The sequence below is a fragment of the Agelaius tricolor genome, unplaced genomic scaffold, assembly GCF_023055355.1.
Source record: "Agelaius tricolor isolate 1412-34295 unplaced genomic scaffold, bAgeTri1.0.p SCAF_10, whole genome shotgun sequence".
Classification (NCBI taxonomy): Eukaryota; Metazoa; Chordata; class Aves; order Passeriformes; family Icteridae; genus Agelaius; species Agelaius tricolor.
The window spans coordinates 20804579-20824254 of record NW_027269270.1 but is presented as its reverse complement, the minus strand read 5'-3'; the positions used below and the strand labels follow the sequence as shown (position 1 = coordinate 20824254).

Sequence of the window (19676 nt, the reverse complement as noted above, 5' to 3'; positions counted from 1 at the left end):
CCGCCGTGTCCCACCACATTTGGGGACCCCCCCTCCCCCTTTCCCGCCCGCCGCGGGGCGGGGCTCCTTGTGACGTCATTTCGTGTGGGCGTGGCGAAGGCGGGGCGGTGGCGCCGACGCCGAGCCGGAAGTGACGCGCGGGCGCGAGAGCGGAAGCGGCGGCGCAGGCTCGGGCGGGTCCCCGGTGCGCGCAGCGGGCTCGGCTCCCTCAGAGCCGCTCCCGGCACCGACATGATCCTGCTCGAGGTCAACAACCGCATCATCGAGGAGACCCTCACGCTCAAGTTCGAGGGCGCGGCCGCCGGGTAGGGACAGGGGGGCCAGGGCAGGGCGGGGACGGGTCCGCGGACCAAGGGAGGGGCGAGGGGGCGGTGGCTGGCGGGGCCCGGGCCGTGCCAGGCGCCCGGGCACGGAGCAGAGCCTGGCGGGTGGTGCCGGGGCAGGATGGGGCTGAGAGGGGCGGAAGGTGGGGCACGGTGCCGGGGCACGGTGACAAGGCAGGATGTGGGGCCGGGGAGCGGCGCCGAGCCAGCGGGTGCTGTGCTACCGGAGGGCGGCCCGGGAACGAGGAGGGCAGAGCGGGCACGGGTGGGGGCCTGCAGGATGCCGGGCTGGGAGGGGGTGGTCCGGGTGCGGGACCTGAGCTGCGGGCGGCGGGGATGGGCAGAGCTTGGGCACAGGGAAAGCCTGGGGAATGAGGGAGCAGAGCGGGACAGGGCAGTGTTGGAGGGGACAGTTGGGCTGGATGGGTCGTTAGTGCCGGAGCAATGGAGAGCCCCGGGAGACCAGGACGAATCTGGGAAGGGTATACCGCAGATTGCCGTGCTGGGGTGGACTGGAGGACAGGGCCTGGACAAGGAGGAAGTTGGGAAGGGAGGAAGGTGGATTTGCAGGGTGTTTGCTTTGAGTAAAGTGGGCTTCATCAGCCTGGTGCCAGCGCTGGTACAGAATGTGTAGGGGGAGGCGGGAACAGGAAGCTTGAGTATGGAGTCATGGCCTCAGCCTTTTGCTTTGGGCTGAAGAGCAAATTCCAGCGTGTTCCCTCTTTGCTCTTTCAAGTAGAAGGGATACAGGCACACGGGTCAGCCACGGCCACTGGTGCCAGCCTGGTGGGTGTCCTGGCCTCGGGGAACAGGCTGGGGGTCTAGTTCACACCCACATCTCTGACTGGGACGGTTCAGTCCCTGGGGAGCCAGTGGGTTTTTTTACTGAGTATTGCACCAGGGCAAAAAGATGCTTGAGAGGACCCAGCTTAGCTTGGAAGGAAGCCCCTTAAAGTATCAATGTCCTTATCTGCAACCGAGTGGCCTGTGGGTTCGATGCACTGTCTGCTGACTGAGACACCTTTGTACAGACACAAAGCCTTGAGAGGCAGAGCAGTGGTGTTATCTCTGGGGTGGAGCCTGCCCTGGCGCCTCATAAGGCAGGGCTCAGGCTGCTCCAGGAAAGGACCCCCCAGGCAGGTGCTTTTTTCTGTGTTACCTTTTTTTCCTCCAGCGATTTTTGAAGCTCTCAGCCTTTTGCATGCAGAACGTTGTCGGAGGTCACTTACTCTGCTTTGCCCCCACTCTCAGTTGACTTGTTGCTCAGATCCCTGTTTTGTTTTGGAGGGGTTTTTTTTCCATAAAATAATTATGCAGGCTGCTCTGCCTTGGAGGACAGCTGAGCTTCTCCCAGATTTTGATTTGTCTTGAGCCCTGATCATTAAATGCAACAAGTTTCCCCAGAGTACAGGCGCAGCACTGGGCAGAGAGAGCTCCCAGGTGACCACTGTATTGCAGCCACTTCCATTAGAAAATATGGCATGTACAGAGCTTCACAGTGAGTGTCAGAACAGCTTGTCTGTGCCGAGGCACTCTTCCTGATGGAGAGGGAAGAACATGCATGTGTCTCTGTGTTGAGCTGATGTGGAGGGGCAGTTTGCAGCTTTAGATGCACCCCAAAACTCTGACTCTGTGAGCAGAGCTGTGCTTGCTTGCCCTGCAGCAGCCTGCAGGCCCCTGAGATTTCCATTTTGCTGCATGGCAAAGCCACCTCACTTGTGTGTTGGCACGTGTGCCTGACATACTGATTGTTCCTGGATCAATTTGTCGGGTGGCTGATGGTGCTCTGCTTCTACCTTTTAGTCATCTGTGGCATGTTCTGTTCTTTAGATGGCGTTTCTAGATAAGTTTTGTGCCTTGAGTGTGTTGCTGAATGTGAGGAAGACATTTACTTCTGAATTTTCTTCTGTGCTTGTTCTGGGGTCCCCCATGCAGGCAAGTGCAGGGAGGTTTCTCCTGCTTTCAGGTCTTCTAAGGAATGGATGTTTTAAAACATTTATTCAAGTTATTTCTTTTTCCTATGGCCACAGCTCTTGGGTTATTCCTGTGGTGCTCAGCCTGGAGGCAGGAAGGGATTTCCTGTATTTTGCTATTTTGGTGATGGTTTTCCAAGGTGTATCTTGGGGCCGAGCACAGGATAGTCAGGGCAAGGTCAAGCCTTGAAGAATTTGGTGACTGGGAGGAGTGAGTCTGGGCACTGGGGCAGAGTTGGGTTTACATTATTTGCTCTAGCCCTAAAGTGCAGCAGATGTGATGCAGGGATTTGTCAATAGTGGTTGTCTCAGAGCCAGGTGTGCCTGGTGGCTTCAGCACCAGCCCGCAAGTGGGGCAGGGCAGGGCTCATTTCCAAATCCAGTGCCAGAGACTTGTCCTGTGACATGGGCTGTGTTGCTCCCCTCTACTGCAGCGCAGCCATAGTTTGGCAGGTTCCTGCAGAGCTTTCCTGGGCTGTCAGGTGGGAGACACTCCACATTTCACCTTGTCATATAGAACTAGGTCACTTGTAAAAGATGGAATTCATTAACTGCCATTATTGTCATATATGTCAAAATCTGCTCTGCGTGGAGGTCCATCAGCTGTCCCTGGAGTTCCCAGTGTGAAAGGTACCTTGGCAGGACTGCAGACAGAGATCAGCACTTGAGACAGGGCCTAACCCACCTCTAAGAGTACTCCCTGGACAAGGTCCTTGGGGCTCGGCAGCATCCACCTGTAAATAGGGTAATTTCAAATTTAATTTGGTTTTGTAGGCAGTCCCTATGGAAATCTCACCTCCTTGGACAGCCACTATTGAAACAGGATTTAGATCAAGATAGTAAAAGATGATGGACTTCAATGCATCTGATTTTTTTTTCCTTACTTAGGTCTAGTAATTTCTGTGTTTAAATCTATTCTCTTAAACTAACCACATTTTAAAATAAAAACCTAAAGCTACCGGAATCTCTTGAAATAACTTGACTTAGGAATTTGCTGCTGCAATGTGGAATATCTGGTCAGTATCTGGAAATAAGTTTATTGAAATGAGGTTGGCTCATGACCTTTTTTCATGTCAAGAGGAAGCTTCCATAAGCTTTTGACCAATTCATTTGTACATGAGATGTTGCCTGGAAGCTCGTGTCACGGATGAGTTTTCCCATTTCTTATAGAAGTGTCGCGTGAGGAGAGGAACTCTACCAGTTGGAAAATCCTGTTTCTCATCATTGCTTTCCTTTGCTAACTGCACAGACATTAAAAAAACCCACAAACACTTTAAGCATAAAACATTTTGATGATTGTGTCCTGTGTCTGATGAATACTCATTGTGTTTGACACTAGCAAATTTGCCGTCCAGTTTTGTCCTGCACTAATTTAACTAACCCCAGGGAAAGTGTGGCACAGGGCTTTGGTCTTAGGGTTTGGTTTTCCAGTCATACATAGCTTACCCAAAATCTTTAGTCAATTAATCATCTGTCTCAAACTGTTACTTATTATTTACCCACTGTGCCAAAGAACACAAGTTTGCATAGCTGGGGTACAGCATGCCTTTTCCTAGGTTGGGGGCGGAGGGAAGAGAATCACAGATTTAAATTGTTGGTTTCTTTACAGCCATTAGTAGGTACAGCTCTGCAGGGCTCCCTGACAATTAGCTGCATAGGAAATCAACTGAAGCTTGGACTTCCCTGATGCAGAGTGATGATTCCCGTGAGCCGGTAGGAGCTGGGCTGAAGCTGCACCCACCTGCTTTATGGTGTTTCCCATCTGCAGTCACTTGATGAGTGTGTGCTGCAGAGCTGAGCCTTTCAGACACAGAGGCTGAACCCTGGCTGAAACCAGGCAGTGAGAACTTTGTGTTCATGGTGTTACTTGAAGTGAGTTCATCATGGGGAGACAGGAGTGTCTGGAGGCTGTTGATGTGCTGGGAGGGTAGAAGAGCTTTAAATCCTGCAGGGCATTACTGAGGAACTCTCTTCAGGAGTAGTTGTGGTTATATGTGGCTCCAGTGCTTCAGGGATGCTCAGAGACCCACACCAAAACCAGATTGTTCCTCTGCCACCCCCTTGTTCTTGCTGACACAGCCATTTTTGTGGCTTCAAGGGAAATGGAGTTGGGGAAGTGACCTAGGTTAACATTAAACAGGCAAAACTGGGTATTTTTAGCTTAGATGAGTTTAGCTTAGATGAGTTTCCTCATCTCGTTGTGTCATGGCTGCTCACCATGGTGCAGCCATGGAGCAGGGATCAGATCTCCCTCCTTCAGCAGCAGTGGCAGCTGCTGGCTTAGTGTCCTCACAAGCCCAGCCTGGAGCTGCACATTCCTCCAGGCACAGCCTCACCTGCTGAAACTCAGTCTGCCTGACTGCAGAGTGCTCGGACATCAGGGAATGTGACTTAGCATTAACAGTGGACTGTGAACCACCTCTGTCTGGAAGTAGATAATGCTCCGCTCTTGTGCAACAGCACAGGGAGCAGGAGGGAAGAAAAGCCAGATCTGAAAAGTGTTAGGCTTTCACAGGTTAGGTTCTGTCATCACTCCAGCCTCAGTTTTTATCTTAGTTCCTAAGAGGAGCCTGCTCTGTTTTATCTTCAGAGAGTGGTTCTCACTGCAGCCACCAATGCTCGACAGCAGAGAAGAGTAGGTGTCCATCACTGTACTAAAGAAACACAGTAAAAGTGTGTGCAAAATGAGGTTCTTACCTAGAGACTTGGCACAACTCTGGTGGGGAACCACAGGCTAGCTGCCTACAGCTGAGGACGGAAGACAGCTGAGGACAAAGATCTGGCTGGAAGGGGATCTGCCAGTGCCAGCATGCTGCAGGACCATCTGTGCTCTGTCCACTGTGAATCCCACTGCTTTCCTACCAGCCCGCTCCTCCAGGCTATCAGGCACACAGCAAGGGAAAAGCTTGGGAATGGAGGGGTCACTTAACCAGGAGGGGAGAATTGGCATGTGTAGGGTGCTGTACACAGCTCAGCACCACCCACTGACAGAGCACTCCTGCTCGTGTTCATGGTGGGTGTGCTGCCAGAGCTACGGGAGCTCCTTGGTTGCATATGCTCCTGCAGCTTACGCAGAGAGGCTTTTGTTAGCTGAGCGGGGCCCAGAAGTGGAGGAACTGTTCAGAGAATTTTAGTCATTGCTCATAAATTTTTTTATTGAGGTGACCTTTCTGTATCAAGAGCCTGCAGTCTGTCACTGAATCTGGCTCACTTTATCTAAATTGTATGTTGACTCTGGTGATCTGAAAGCTCTGCTCAGAGCTTTAAGATTTGAAATACCCCTTTTTTTCTCCCTCTCCTATAGGACAAGAGGTTAGAGTATCTGCATGCCTGCAGCTTTTGAAATAATTGCCGTTCTCCATTATTTGGTAGAGGCCTTCATTGTGGTGTGGAAGATGCTTCAGTATGGTTGTCAGCCCAGTTCTTAAATTTGTCATATCATACAGCTAAGAGCCTTTGTGGCCTGAGAATGAAACAGGGAAGTTCTCTGAATCAAATGAGGAAGTGCTGTCAGAAAAAAGATTTGCTATTGCTCTTAAGTGCTCGCTGGTTCTCTCCATGGGCACCTGTGGCTCTTCACGGATGTTCTGCCGGGGTGAAAAATCTGATTTGGAGCTGGCCCTGTATTAGATAGACAGGGCGTAGGAGCCATTTCGAGATTAATAGAAGGAGCACAGGCAAGAAGACGTAAAACCTGTCAGGGTCTTTTATTGTTACAAGCAGAGGGCAGATGGGATTTGGTGTGGGTTTGACTTCAGACCTGATAACTGTTATCACAAAACAGACTGCTGCTGGGAACAGCTGCCATTTTAGCATCAGAGTTCAGGCAGGGGTTTGCAGAAAGGTCTGGTCTGTATTCAGTGCAGAGAGAAGCCATCTCAGTTATTCCTGGTATGAGCTGGTTTTATTGTCCATTCAGGGCAGAGGGTAGCAAGCAGGGAAGGTCACTGAGGGATGCTGTGGTTCAAGAAGCATTGGAGGTGAGGAGCTTGCAGGGGTCACAGCAGACTCTCTGCCCCAGGAGTGGATGAGGTGTCCTGTCTGAAATCCTCTGAATATAGCTAGGGTGTGGAGAACCTCCTCATGGAAGCAAGGGACACCAGAGCATGCTAGACCGACAGAGCTTTTTGGGATCATGCCAGTAACCTGGCAGTAGCTGGTACCCACACTCAGTGGTGCAGACCCCATCCCAGGCCTTCTGTGAATCCTCTGCACTGAGCCGTGGCTGGCACAAGAACAAGAAGGACAGAACACGGAGAGGACACATTGTGCCTCCATAGAGTTATTTCCGGTGGTAGAAGATGGGGTTGCTGGAAGGTCAGGGGGAAGTGAACATGTGTGTTGTTGCTAATCCAGAAACTATGGAACCCTGGAGGTGAGAGCTCCTCTCTCTTCTGCCTGGGGACTTCTTGAGGTGGAAACAACAATCCAGGTAGCAAAAGGAGTGGTTTTTCTGTTGGAGAAAAATTTTGAGTAGCCAGGGTAGTTTTGATGAGGTGAGCCAGAGAAATAAATAGAAGCACTTTAAACACTGTGATTGTAAAGCTCATGAACTGTGAAAGGCTAAGGGGGCTCACTTTGCTCCCAGCCACACTTTCAGTGCTCTTCCCTGTCCTCCCCTGGGCCAGGCCAGGCCTGGGTTACTTAAGTGTGTGCCCGGTGAGGCAGAAAACCACTGTGCTGTAGGTGACAGGGCCAGCGTGGCTGCAAGGAGCTCTGTATGCAGCTCACGTGAGCTCTTGCTTCACTGAGGCTGTGCTGGGAAGTGGTTGAATATTCAGTACCCAAAGTTCTGCCCAGTTACCTTCTTTTCCCTTAAATACACCCCCTCCTCACCATCCCCGAGTACCGGAACTGAGCCACTTGGGAAATCAGCATTAAAATAACTTCTCTAAGAAATGACGTTTGCACAATAACAGGCTCAAACCCAGCTGTGTTAGCAGTGAGCTTTTGTGTGCAGAACAAAGGCTCTGTGCAGAGCCATCAACTGGCTCCTGTACATGGTCTTGCTCGGCTTGGCTTCTTCAATGATGTGATGAGTGATCTTCCTGCCATCCCCTGGGTACAGGACAACCAGATGGGGAATCATCCTTCCTCAGCAAAACCACTCCAGTGCACGGACTGTCAGCCACTTCCTTGCATTTCTCAGAGGGAGGTGCTGTGTTTGGAAGGCTCTGCTGGGAGTGGGGGCTCTGGGAGGTGTCAGCTCTATGTATGTGGGGAATAGGGTTTGAAAGGTGTAATTCTGAGAAGATGGAACAGAGGTTTAAGGACGCATCCTGTTTAATATTCCTAGCTCTCATGTGCCTGGCTGTGCTATCTTTAAAGCTTCCTACATAGGTTTCTTTTTTTATAAGAATTTATACTGCCATCCAAGCTGATTCCCACGTCTGAGTGTGGTGCTCTAAAAGAGGAATACGTCTGCATCAACTGACCGAGTGGGATCTCTGGGATTTTCTTTCATCTCTGCTCTGAGCCATCCTCAGTGAGCAGAAGTGGCTTGGACATGCTTGTGGAATTGCTCCCCTTTCCAAGAGCCCAAGCTAAATAAGCAGCCAGGGATGCCTGCTGAGCCTGTCTCAGGCTCAGCTGGGGAGGAGAAATGAAAGCAAGAGAGGTTCACAGGTAGCTGGCACAGCTTTCAAACGAAAGGACCTGCTTTGGGTGCCCTTGCTCTGCTTCTTTCAAGTGTGTAGTTTTTATCCTCAGCAAGGTGGCACAAAAGACAAAGGCTCCCCAGCCTTCAGACAAAAAAAGGGCTGATGCCTTTCACAGCTGATCACTTTTAAGAAGCAGGAACACCTCCTCATTTTCACCTAGGTTCTCCATCTGGGAGTTAATTCCTCCCTTTCTGCTGGAGTAAAATGTTGTTGCCCTGGTGAGTGTGTGGGATCAGTGCAGTGCAGTGTCCTGGTCTCCCTGTATTGCCCAGCTTGAGTTTTATCACATTGTGGTCATTTCTGCCTTCCAGGAATGAGGCTGGCTGCAGAAAAGCTGATGGAAAAAACTATGCTTGCTGCTGAGATAAAATCATTTAAATTGTTACACAATATTGTCAGGGAAAATAGATATTGAGTCATCACTTCCCCCCACCTTCCATAGGGTATGTACCACAGTGTAACCAGTACCCAGCAGCACATAAATGTATGGAAGAGCAAGTTTTGGCAAAACAGTTGAAGCTGGTCTCTGGGCAGCAGCAGCAGCATAGCTGAGACCACAACTTTACTCTGGGGAGTTATTTCAGTATGTTGGTTCAGACAGGTGGGAATGAACTGTTAGAGACTAGATTTCTGTTAGCAGCAGCATTATTAGCCTGTATTCGAATATTATCTACTTTTGAAAAATAAATGGAGATACAGTGTGAAACAGCAGTAGCAGACTGGCATTTTTATCCTGTTCTCATTTTCCATGCCTGCTCTCAGCAGTGGAGATACCTTTGCATCAATTCCCTGTTGGAGAATGACCTATTAATACCAGTCCCCTTGGAGCTGTGAAAGCAGTTATGTAGTGCCAATCCCAATGAAATGACCTTCCAAAGCAGTTACATCTTTCATGGAGTCCTACTCTTTCACAAATCATGAACAAATGTCAAAATAGGGTTTGTTAAGAAGCAGTTCAATCTTCATAGTCACAGTGTGAGATGTGATGTGCCTTTGGCTTGCAAAGGGTTTTGTTGCTGATGGGGGTCCCAGAGACCACTCAGGACAGTGTTAGAGCACATCCAGAGCTACAGTTTTTCTGCAGAGGCTATTGGCAAAATGTTGGGGTGTTTTGGAAGGGGGGCAGGATGAAATGAACGTGTGGAAAGTTTCCCTTCTTTGATCTGCTCCTGACACTAATACTTTCCCAACTTGGAAAACTTCTCTGCAAGCAAGTTATATCAATGCATCTGCAGAACTGGTATTGATGGCAAAGGGGGCACTGTGTCAGGAAGGATTACTCAGGTCCTTCCAGAACTGGTATTGCAGAACCTTACAAAAGATCCTCTGTCCCAAAACTTGTGTCATGGCCATTCTGTACAGAGCGTGTGCTTGTGAAAACAAACTTCTTAGAAGGGGTAGCTTTCTTAGGCATTTCTAACTGGAAATCTGTGATGTCAAAATCTATTAATAAACTAGAAATATTAGAAATCTGTGCCAGCTTCAAAGTCTATTTTATGTCATCTGGGGTAAAACTGGTGCTTATAGGAAGGGGAAGAAGTCTAAGGTCTCTTCTCAGAGGTTACTATTAGTCGGACAGCAGGAGATAAAAGTTTTGAGGAAGGGCTGCCTGTGAAAAATAAGGTGTTGGAAATTAATCCTCTTTCCTTTACAGCTTGGAGGCTGCTGTTAGAGTTCTCATTTACCTCCTTTGTTTTCTTTGCTTTTTAGAAATAAACCAGAGGCAGTAGAAGTAACATTTGCAGGTAAGCTCCACAGCTCTCTTGACTTTTCTGAACTAAGGGCTGGCTTGAACAGTCTGCCCACACCACTGGGCAGGGGCAATGTGGAGACCCTGCAGTATCCCCAGAGTTGGCTGCCCCACTATTTGTCTGTCTGTCTGCCTTCCCTGGGACTTCCCTAGAGCATTGAGTTCACTGGTGGTAGTGCTTTGGTGTGTGCCTGCTACACAGCTCTTCTCTTTTACCTCATCTGTTCTCTAGTCCTGCCCTTGGTGCTACTTGTTATGAGGTCTTTAGCACCATCTGGTTTGGGTTGTTAGGAAGCTGACTTAGGGTGACAGGCAAAATGGATTCATCACTTCAAGTTTGCTCTTCAGGAAGAGAAATGCCAAGAAAGTTCAAGTACTCATTCAGCAACTGATTTTTTGCTTCTGTTATCAGGAATCTGGGTAAGCTGCAAAGCTCCGTGGGGAAGTGGAGCTTGCTAGGTAGCTGGAGGGTTGCCTTTCCCTTCCTCCTGCCCTCCTGCCCATTCTGCAGTGAAGTGGAAGCTCTCACAGCAGGCGGCAGCTGCGCTGCCTTTGCTGGCAGAGAGGTTTTCTCCTCCAGGCTGCAGCTCTGGCCTGGTGGGCATGTCAGTCACTTTCTGTGCTGGCCCTCCAGAAGGCTCTGTCTCTGCATGTTTGTATCCTTGTGCATTGAGCACAAGTGGACTTGCCAGGGATGCTAAATGACACTAGACTAAAGCTTTCTGTGATGGACAGGTGTCAAAATTGTTTCAGCCCTATGAATGATACCAGGTCTCCCTACATGACATTTCCATTTTCCTTAATTGCGAGTTTCCCTCTTGCTGTCTGTGTGAAGGCTGGAGCAAGAGGAGCAGTGTCGCTTTATGCAGTTACTAGAACTTGTAGGGAAAGCCTTCCTCAGAAATAGGGGCTGGTTCCTGTTCCCTCACATTTCTCTTGCTTGCTTCTTAGACTTTGATGGAGTCCTTTACCATATTTCAAACCCCAATGGAGACAAGACAAAAGTGATGGTCAGTATTTCTCTGAAATTCTACAAGGAACTCCAGGAACACGGTGCTGATGAGGTGAGTAAGCATCTGCAGGCCTCCTGCCTACAAATACTGTGTTGATGGCAATGCCTTTGTGATGTTGATGGATCTAACATTTGACTCTTAGAGAAGCATCTGTGTTCCCATCTCACACTGGTCAAAGGATCAACCCTGTGCCAGCCAGGAGTCCCACTTTGCTGAAAGACAAGGGCAAATGTGTTCACACTCTCTGGTGCAAAAGTAGTCATCCTGTATGACCCTGCAGCCTGAAAGGCAGAACGCACCACTACTTTCGCAAGTTCAAAGTGAAGCCTGACCATGTAGAAATAGTTTCCCTGACTGATGTGTTGAGCCCACAAGTGAAGGAAGGTGCCAAGACAGAGCTGTGGTGCTTCTCTTCTGACTCCTAACCACACTTGAGAGCAAGTGTTGGGCTCCTGTTGTGTGTGCAGACCTTGGTTTTCAGACTGGTTCCCTTTTCACTGCTGCTGTGTGAAGTCCCAGGCTCAGTTCCTGTTGACTGGGCCCTGTGGCTGCGGAGGGCCATTTATGGTAGAAAAAATGAGCCTCTCTGAGCTGTGGTTGGATGGCAAGGCAGGAAGTGTGACTCAGTTCCTGAGTCAGTTTTCAAATCTCCACATGGTAGCGAATGGGGTTCACCCAGGGCTTTTCAGCAGGCTTTTGCCTCTGGGTGTCTGTCCTTGGAAGAAAACAAGGAAACTTCTCCATCAGTTTGTTGTGAGTCTAGTAAGAAATGGGTGATTTGACCCAAAGTGAATTCCTGCGAATTGCTGTAAGACCCACCTAAGTCAGAAGAGATATGATTGAATGTCCTGCTTTCCTGGTTCCTGAAAGCAGAGCTTTCTAGGTGCAGCACTGCCTGCTACTGAAGGTACCACTGCTGGCATGAGGAGTGCCAAGCAGCCCAAATGGTGGAGCCTTCCCAGCATGTATAGTGAGGATCAGTGCAGTGTGTGATCCCAAGAAAATCCCTCTGGTGGGCAAGTGGCTGACAGCACTGTGCACCAGCAGCCATTGTAGTGGTGAAAGGCAACTTTTATAAACTTTTAGAGGAAAATGGGATCTGCACAGAACTGGCTTGGAAGTACTAAATAGAAATTACATTTTTCAGTCTCCAGTTGTCATAATGTTGCTTTCTGCACTTCCCTGCCGACAACGTTGCTTGTTTCTGCTCTGTCTTTGGTGGAACCCCACTGTGAGGAATGCAGAGTGGGCTTCCTGCTAAGACAGGGCATCTTCCTGCACCACTGCAGGCAGGCTCTCTGCAAGGAGGTTTTGACATGCAGAGAGTCTGTGTATCCTTTCCACGTGGTCGTGGGTGTCATCCTAGGAGGGCCAGTTCTGCCCCAACACTGTTGTGTTCTTCTCTGTGAAATACGGCCTGTTCCCAGCCCCCTCATTGACACAGAGCTATGGCTCAGTTGGAAATTGCCATTGATGTAAAATTCAGCAGTAATTACGTTTGAAGAAAGGTTTTTGCTGTGCTGTAGGCGGTTCTGCTTCTGGGAGGCATCCAAGCCTGCGTGGCAGTCTCCTCTCGATCCCCATCTGTTTGTGCACTAGGCTGAGACAGTCAGTGTGTGATCACCAGGCCATGGTGTGCTCTGAACTAACTTGCCATCCTGTGAGGAGAGAGACCAGGCACACTTTGCATCTGCCTTTGAATGGAAGGAAAAGTGGTAGCCCTCAGGTCTGTTGTGTCAGGCTCTGCTGATTGTTCTCCTTTGAAGGTAGGAGCTATAAGTCTTTTTCCCCACACAACTCCGACTAGCAAGAACTTGAAAGAGTTCCGGTTTTGAGTCCTCTCCTGCAGTATGTCCCCTGTCAGTTGAGTTCAGGGAGCCCTCCCTAGACCAGGAACAGCCAATAGCACTAGAAGCTGATGACTTAATATTTGTCTAAGTTCTCTTAGACTAGGGGAGGCAGGTGCTGTAATTTGATACTTCGAAAAGAAGACCAAATATAGCCTAGGCTGTGCAGGAGGAAACAAGTCTTGATAGCTTGTGCACTCAATGTTTAATTTCTTTTCTAGGTATTGAAGAAAGTCTATGGAAGCTACTTGGTAAATCCTGAATCAGGTAACTGCAATAACATTCACTCTGTGTGTGTATGTCTGTGTGTGTATGTCTGTGTGTGTGTGTGTGTGTGTGTGTGTGTGTGAATTCCAAACTTACTTAAGTCACCTGAGAAATGCTCATGTGAAGGCCGCACTTGAAGAGCTTGATACCTGAAGCTCTCTATACAATGCATTGCAGTTTGAAATTGCCAATTTAAAAGGTGGCTCAGACACGTCAGGGATGAAGTAGCTTGCAGCACAAGCTGTAATTCTTTATGCAGTCCTCCTCCAGGAAGCCTCTGTTCCTCACGGTTGGGGTCTTTGTTCTTCTCAAAGATGCTTTGTAAGACACAGAAAAACCATGGTTACCTGTGACAACATCTCTTCCTACTCACTGCAAAAACTTGGGAGCAGTTCCGCCAGCACGTGTGTCTGGGAGCTTGGGAAGGAGCCCCGGGAACGTTGCCATGGCCACACGCTGAGTTCAGGCATGGCTTTTGGCAAGTGCTTGGAGTGGGAATAACTCACCCCTGGGGCTTTTGGGAGGATTTAAGGCAAAGTGGGACTGTAGGTGTCTCTTAAAAAAAAGTCTCTGCTTTCATTAAGGCCCTATGTAGATTATTAAAGCTACTGGCTGTCCTTTCCCAGGTTACAATGTCTCTTTGCTCTACGACCTGGAGAACCTTCCTGCAGACAAGGATGCCATTGTGCACCAAGCCGGCATGTTGAAGCGCAACTGCTTTGCTTCAGTCTTTGAGAAGTATTTCAAATTCCAGGAAGAGGGCAAAGAAGGAGAAAAAAGAGCAGTCATCCACTACAGGGATGATGAGACAATGTAAGTGTTCAAACTAAACAGCACGGGGGTTGGACAGTGGTCAGTAGTCTGCTCCTGTGCACAGCTGTAGGTTTTGGTGGAAAGTCAGGAAATCCTCCTGCTCCATGCTTTGGCCAAGGTAATAAGGGCCTGTTCTAGGCTGCCACAAGTATCCCATTAGGGTAATGCTTATGCCTCGGGCTGCTGGGATGTTACACAAGAGTCTCTGTTAGTGGCATCACTTGTGGCTGCATGCAGGAGAGGAACTGGCCACTCCCAGCAGAAATGTTGTGCTCCCTGTAAATACTGTCTCAGGGGAGGGGAAATTTACAGCAGCCAGGCCTGTGAATGGCTGTTGTATCTACTTGACTTGTCCAGTTGGAACTTCTTAGCTCTGGTTCACAGGTGGGTTCTCTCTCTGCCACCTACAGGTACGTTGAGGCAAAGAAGGACCGTGTCACGGTTGTGTTCAGCACGGTATTTAAGGACGACGATGATGTGGTGATTGGAAAGGTGTTTATGCAGGTATGGAAACTGAGTTACAGGGAAGGGGTCTGGTCCTCACTTCACATGCCTGCTTGCTTGAAGCAGCATTGCCAAATAAGCTGCTGAAGTGAGCACAAAGGCGGTTTAACACATGAAAATGCTTTGCTCCATGCTGGACTGGGATGGAAGAATATGCTAATAGGCACAGACAGTGTATTTTCCTGGCTCTTGCATTGGCATCTGTATCATCAATAGTCTTGCTCATTTGGACAATCAAGCATATTATGTGTTACAGATGAGAAACACCACATGAGAAACACCAGTGAATACTTCAGTCCCCACATTGAGGCCCAGTAGTGTGGATAGCTATGGTGTAGGGATCTCCAGCCAGCTGAGGACCTGAGCATGTTGAGGAGGCTGTAAAGGGAGAGGAGGGGTGAGATAATGTCATGCCATGCCTGAGGATGAGCAGAGAATGGTGTTCACCTTGAAGTTTCATCCTGGTAATGCTCAAATCCTGCAGGAACACTCAGCAGCTCAGTGTGACAGCTCTCAAATCTCAACTTTTTAGAGCTATGAATATACTGAATTTGTGGGCTTGAACCAACCATTGCCAGGTTATGGACTGGACTCAGCTGAGTCTGGACTCAGCTACCTTTTCCAATTGCTGTTTAGCTGAGAAGCATTCAGAGACTTGTAGTAAGCACTTTGCATGTCTGTGAACAACTACATGCAGCCTGGGGAAACTCAGACATCTGTGCAGCTGGGGAGGCTCAATGCATGCTCGTACCTGTGTTCATCTGTGCCACTGGCCCACCTCACTCATCTGCTTAAGCTCCTGGGGAGCCAGCCTCCTGTTTGGGCATGGCCATGGAGCAGGGCCTACAGGGTGTTCCAGGGACCTTTAACCCACCCATTCAAGGGCACCAGGCCATGCTGACAGGCTCATGGACAGCAAGTTACTGGCCCAGTTTGCTGGAGACCAGTGTACCCGTGTTGGGTGTCATCAGAAGGGGGTCTGTTGCAATGGAAGTCTTCACAGCTCTGTTTGCTGTGTTCATTTGCTCCAGACAAGACATCTGCTCTGGCTTTGAGGTTTTCCCGCACCAAGCATATCCCTCAGTCTGGAATTCAGTTTTTGAAATGGGAAGGGAGGCATGATGTGAACAAAATGGGGTTAGTGAGGTTCCTGGGAAGATGGCAGTGCTTCAAGGCAGCAGCTGTCCCGGAGTCTCCATGTCCCGAATTCTTGGTTTTTAGAACAGCAAACCCTGCCTCTGCCCAGCCACAGGAATTTCCACTCTGAGTCACACTGGCTCTTTCCCTCCAGCTATTGCTCTTGCATAACGCAGCTGGGCATGGTGTCTGCTCATCTGGGCTCTCATGGAGAAAATGTGACCATTAACTAACCAGTGAAGCCATTTGAACCATTTCACCCTCTGGCATAAGCAGGCAGAAGTGCAAGCTAAGCATTTCATTAAGGAAACCCCAGCAATCTACTCTAAAAGGGATGTGGATGCCCTGCCTTTCCCAGGGAAACTGGTCAGAGGAGAGGCCAAGGGTAGCTGATAATGTGTAGGTTGGGATGGAGGTCAGTGAGGCAGAGGGAAGACTGCCCTGCCTTGGGGCAGAAGAATGGTCTCTGGACATTCCCAGCCCACACAGAGATGGTCCTTACAGTTCCTGAAATGCAGAGCCAGTACATTTCCTGTGAGGTGGGAGAAGGGATCTCCCTGCCTGAAGGTATTGTTTCAAGGTGTAGGGAAGCATTAAGAGGAACAGACTTCACATACAAGCTTCAAGCCCCCAGATGCATCTTGATGCCTAGGCAGACTCCTGTGGGAGATGGTTTCTCAAATGGCAGAACTAGGTGTGATGGAGACCTTGCAGGCCATCCTGAGAATTTCTGTTCCTCGGGAGTGATGGGTACTGTGCACTTTCACTGGAAGCATTGAAGTTCCAGCAGGAGCTGTGCTGTCTCATGTGCTTGCTCAGACTGAGGTGTCCCTTTCACAAAACACCCATGGCAGGGGTGTGACACACTGAAAGCCACTCCACCTGAGGGACTGTGCTATGGTCATGTATAAACCCAGGACAGCCATGCATTTTGGGCTGGTTTTGCTGGGAAAAAGAGTTACTTTCAGGGTGTTTGGCCTGATGAACTTAATCAATTCAAGGAAAGCTGGGCCACCTTCTGCTCATTGCCCTTTGGGAGTGAGGAAGCCCATTTGCTTTCCCAGCATGTTGCTGAAGGGTCACAGTGGGAATCACCTTCACTTTGTCTTGTTCAGGAGTTCAAGGAGGGGCGCCGGGCCAGTCACACAGCCCCACAGGTGCTCTTCAGCCACAGGGAGCCACCCTTGGAGCTGAAAGACACGGACGCAGCTGTTGGCGATAATATTGGCTACATCACTTTTGGTAAGCAGGCAGCTCTGAGGCTTGGGGATGCCTGGGGAGGAGAGAGGTTCCTGTTGCTGCATGAAAAGCAGAAAGGAATTCACCTTCCCAGAGTGTTGAAGTGGGCAGTTCAGGGCTGCAAGGACTCTGGGGTTGCATTCTGTCCTGTGTGCCCCCTTTGGAGTGTCCCTTTTCTGTATCAGGTCACCACAGCTCTGCTGTGGGCAAGAAGATGTGGAAGTGGACAGTGAGTTTAGTGTGTGCCTACAAATTAAGTTCAGTATTTGGAAGCAAAGGGAAGAGTGGCTTTGCTGTGATATTTTGGAAACTAGAGGTTTCTTGTGAAAGTTTTCATGCAACTGTACTTGTAGGTAGTCCAGCTGCAGGGAGCTGTGCAGTGCTTGATCAGCAGAGGCGGTCAGAGAGCAGCAGCAGAGCAGTGCATTCTGCTTCTCCAGCTCTGCCTCTTTGCTCTGGGCCAAACACTGATGAGCCACTTTCCCCTGCCAGAGGTGCTGGCCAGCAGAGCCATGACTTCCCCCTGGGTAGCAGTGTTGAGGAGTCTAAACCCTGCCCTGTTGAAAGGGATAGGTCCTTTCAAGATGTTTGGGTGTGTTATTAGGGTGTCTCAGGCCAGCATTCCTGTAGTTTGGAGCTCAGAGATGGAGCACAGACACTGCAGGGAAAGGTGAAGATAGCATTGCTCTCCTCCTGTGCTGGAAATGGTGCCTTGAGGCCTGGGCAGCTGTCAGCTATGGAAAGAAGAGGTCCAGGATGGTACATACTTTTGTTCTTGTTGAGACTAAATTTCCCAGTTATCTGATCTGACAGTCTTAGGTGAGATCATCACCCAAACAAAATGTTCTTTCAGCCCTCAGATCTGGGACACCTAACAGAGCACCAGCTTATGGAAAGAGCAAGCTACCTGCTTGTACCCAAGTCTGTCTTATGTTACAGGGCTGGCAAGCTGCCAGGCAAAGATCCACAACCAATTTCAGGACCCCAGGGCAGAATGGACCTTGAAATTGGTTGAGCAGCCTGGGCTGGGCGCCCTGGTCTGCCTCCCAGCTTGCTCCTCCAATTGTATCTCCCAAGCACTGATCATGTGGTTTCCTACAGTGCCATTGTTTCTGGACACCTGGCCTTGCCTGTGTCCTCCAGAGTGCACGGGCTGCTGTGGGAAATGTGGAAAAGTGTTCTTAAGCCTTGTATTTAAAATCACAAGTGCTGCTTAATCTTGGTACATGTCAAGAGTAAAGGGTTCTTTATAGAGAGCAAGGCAGGGATTCAGTGCAGCACACCCTGAAGCCTCCAGCCCTGATCCTGAAGGCCTTGGCAGCCTCAGGAGGTACTAATGGTCTGTGTTGGCCTCTTCTTTCAGTGCTGTTCCCCCGTCACACCAATGCTGCAGCCAGAGACAACACCATAAACCTGATCCACACATTCCGGGACTACCTGCACTATCACATCAAGTGCTCGAAGGTATGAGGGCTGGGGAACACAGGGTGGCTTCAGCTCATCTAACCTGGCTGCTGAAGGGGAGAAGCAGGGACAGGGTGCCCCTTGAGAGCTCATTAGAGTCTGCCACTGCCCTCCCCACTCATGCAGGGGTGGCAAGTGATGCATCATTGCCTTCTCCCTGCTCTTGGACACAAGACTTTCCATTCTAGCAGTGAAGTAGGATTTTTCCCTTTTGGATCTGGTTTGTTTCCTTTCTGAGAACAGAAACGAGGGTAATTGTTCAGAGTGACCTGGCTTTGATGTGTCCTGAAATCTCAGCTATGAAGAAAGGCTCCTGACATGTCCCCATTTTGTCCTAATGAAACACAGGCCTATATTCACACGCGTATGAGGGCGAAAACGTCAGATTTCCTCAAGGTGCTCAACCGTGCCCGTCCAGACGCAGAGAAGAAAGAAATGAAAACAATCACGTGAGTAGCAAAGCAGGGCATGGCTGCCTGGGCTTCTCTGCCAGTCATGAGCTCAGTCTTGCTCAGTTTGGCACGCTGCAGTCCTGGGCAGGCAGGGGGTGACCCACAGCTTACTGCCTCAGATGTCCTGTGAGGAGCTGGGTCTGAGACAAAACCCTGTGCTGGCAGGTCCTTCACAAAAGGCTCATACATGGCCTTGCAAGCCCTGGTATCTCCATTTCCCCCCACCAAACCCTTGGTGGCATTCCTGGGGGCTTTTTCTCTGTTATATTAGAGCTGCCTTGTCCATGTCTGGGGGCAGCTCCAGCTCACGGAAGGGAGAGGAGCCAGGTCCTTCCTTGGGGTTTGTGGGCACTGGACCAGGTGTTGCTGCCCAGTGTTTTGCAGCTCCTCAGTCACTGGCTGCCCTTGGCCAGCTGATGGCTGGGGCCAGGCCACCATGCTGGCTAACTCCTCCTTGTGAACAGCAGCTCACAGGGAAGTGCATGGAGGAGAGCAGTTGTGTGAACATGTTTCACTCAGGTCCCTTACCTTCTGCTTATCCTAGACCCCCTTGGTGTCCTTTTTTCTCTGCTTGTCCTGTCATGTCCCCTTTGCATGCTGCTTTGGGGCAGGAGGGTTGTCCCCTCTGCAAAAGTTAGCCCCTCCTTCCCACAGCCCTGTGACTTGGTTCTGCAGCCACAGACCCTGTGAGCTCCAACCCAGCAGTGCCTGCCTGGCTTCGAGAGCTGTGCCCCAGCACAAGCCCCACAGGCTGCTGGGGCTGTGCTGACCCCTCTCTCCATCCTTCCAGGGGGAAGACGTTCACAACCCGTTAACACCAAGTCACCGAGGCTGCCGGAGGACGAAGGTTGGGGCACTTGCTACCCCATAATCGTAGCTTTTAATGTTGCACCTCTGTGGGCTCATAAGGAATTCAAGCAATCGGGGTCTGTTTGTACGACACTTGGGGGAGTAATCTGCAGAAACGAGCTGTGCTTGCGAGGACTCGATCGTTCCAAGAAACAAAACTTTAATTCCAGTTTGATTGACTTAATTTCTTTTCTTTTTTAATTTTTTTTTTCTTTTCAAGCTGTTTCGCTTTGCAATATGTTACCGGAAATAAGTTGCAGTATTTCTTATGAGAATAATGCAATATTAACTTGTTTTCTTCTGAGTATTTGAGTTCAAAACTCCTGTATCTGAAGAAATACTGTTGGGGTTCATTAATAAAGAAGATCTTTCTATCTTAAAGGAC

The 19676-nt window shown here is 49.7% G+C and overlaps 1 protein-coding gene across 1 annotated transcript; it reads left to right on the top strand.

Annotated features, from left to right (window-relative positions):
* Positions 1 to 122: 122 nt before the first annotated feature.
* ARPC2 (actin related protein 2/3 complex subunit 2) lies at positions 123 to 19672 on the top strand. Its single transcript, XM_071435173.1, has 10 exons — positions 123 to 305; positions 9667 to 9701; positions 10658 to 10770; positions 12788 to 12833; positions 13460 to 13646; positions 14057 to 14150; positions 16403 to 16529; positions 17890 to 17990; positions 18339 to 18439; positions 19233 to 19672. The coding sequence occupies exons 1-10, from the start codon at positions 232 to 234 to the stop codon at positions 19255 to 19257; spliced, it is 903 nt and encodes a 300-aa protein (XP_071291274.1). The 5' UTR covers positions 123 to 231; the 3' UTR covers positions 19258 to 19672.
* The last annotated feature ends 4 nt before the right edge of the window (positions 19673 to 19676 follow it).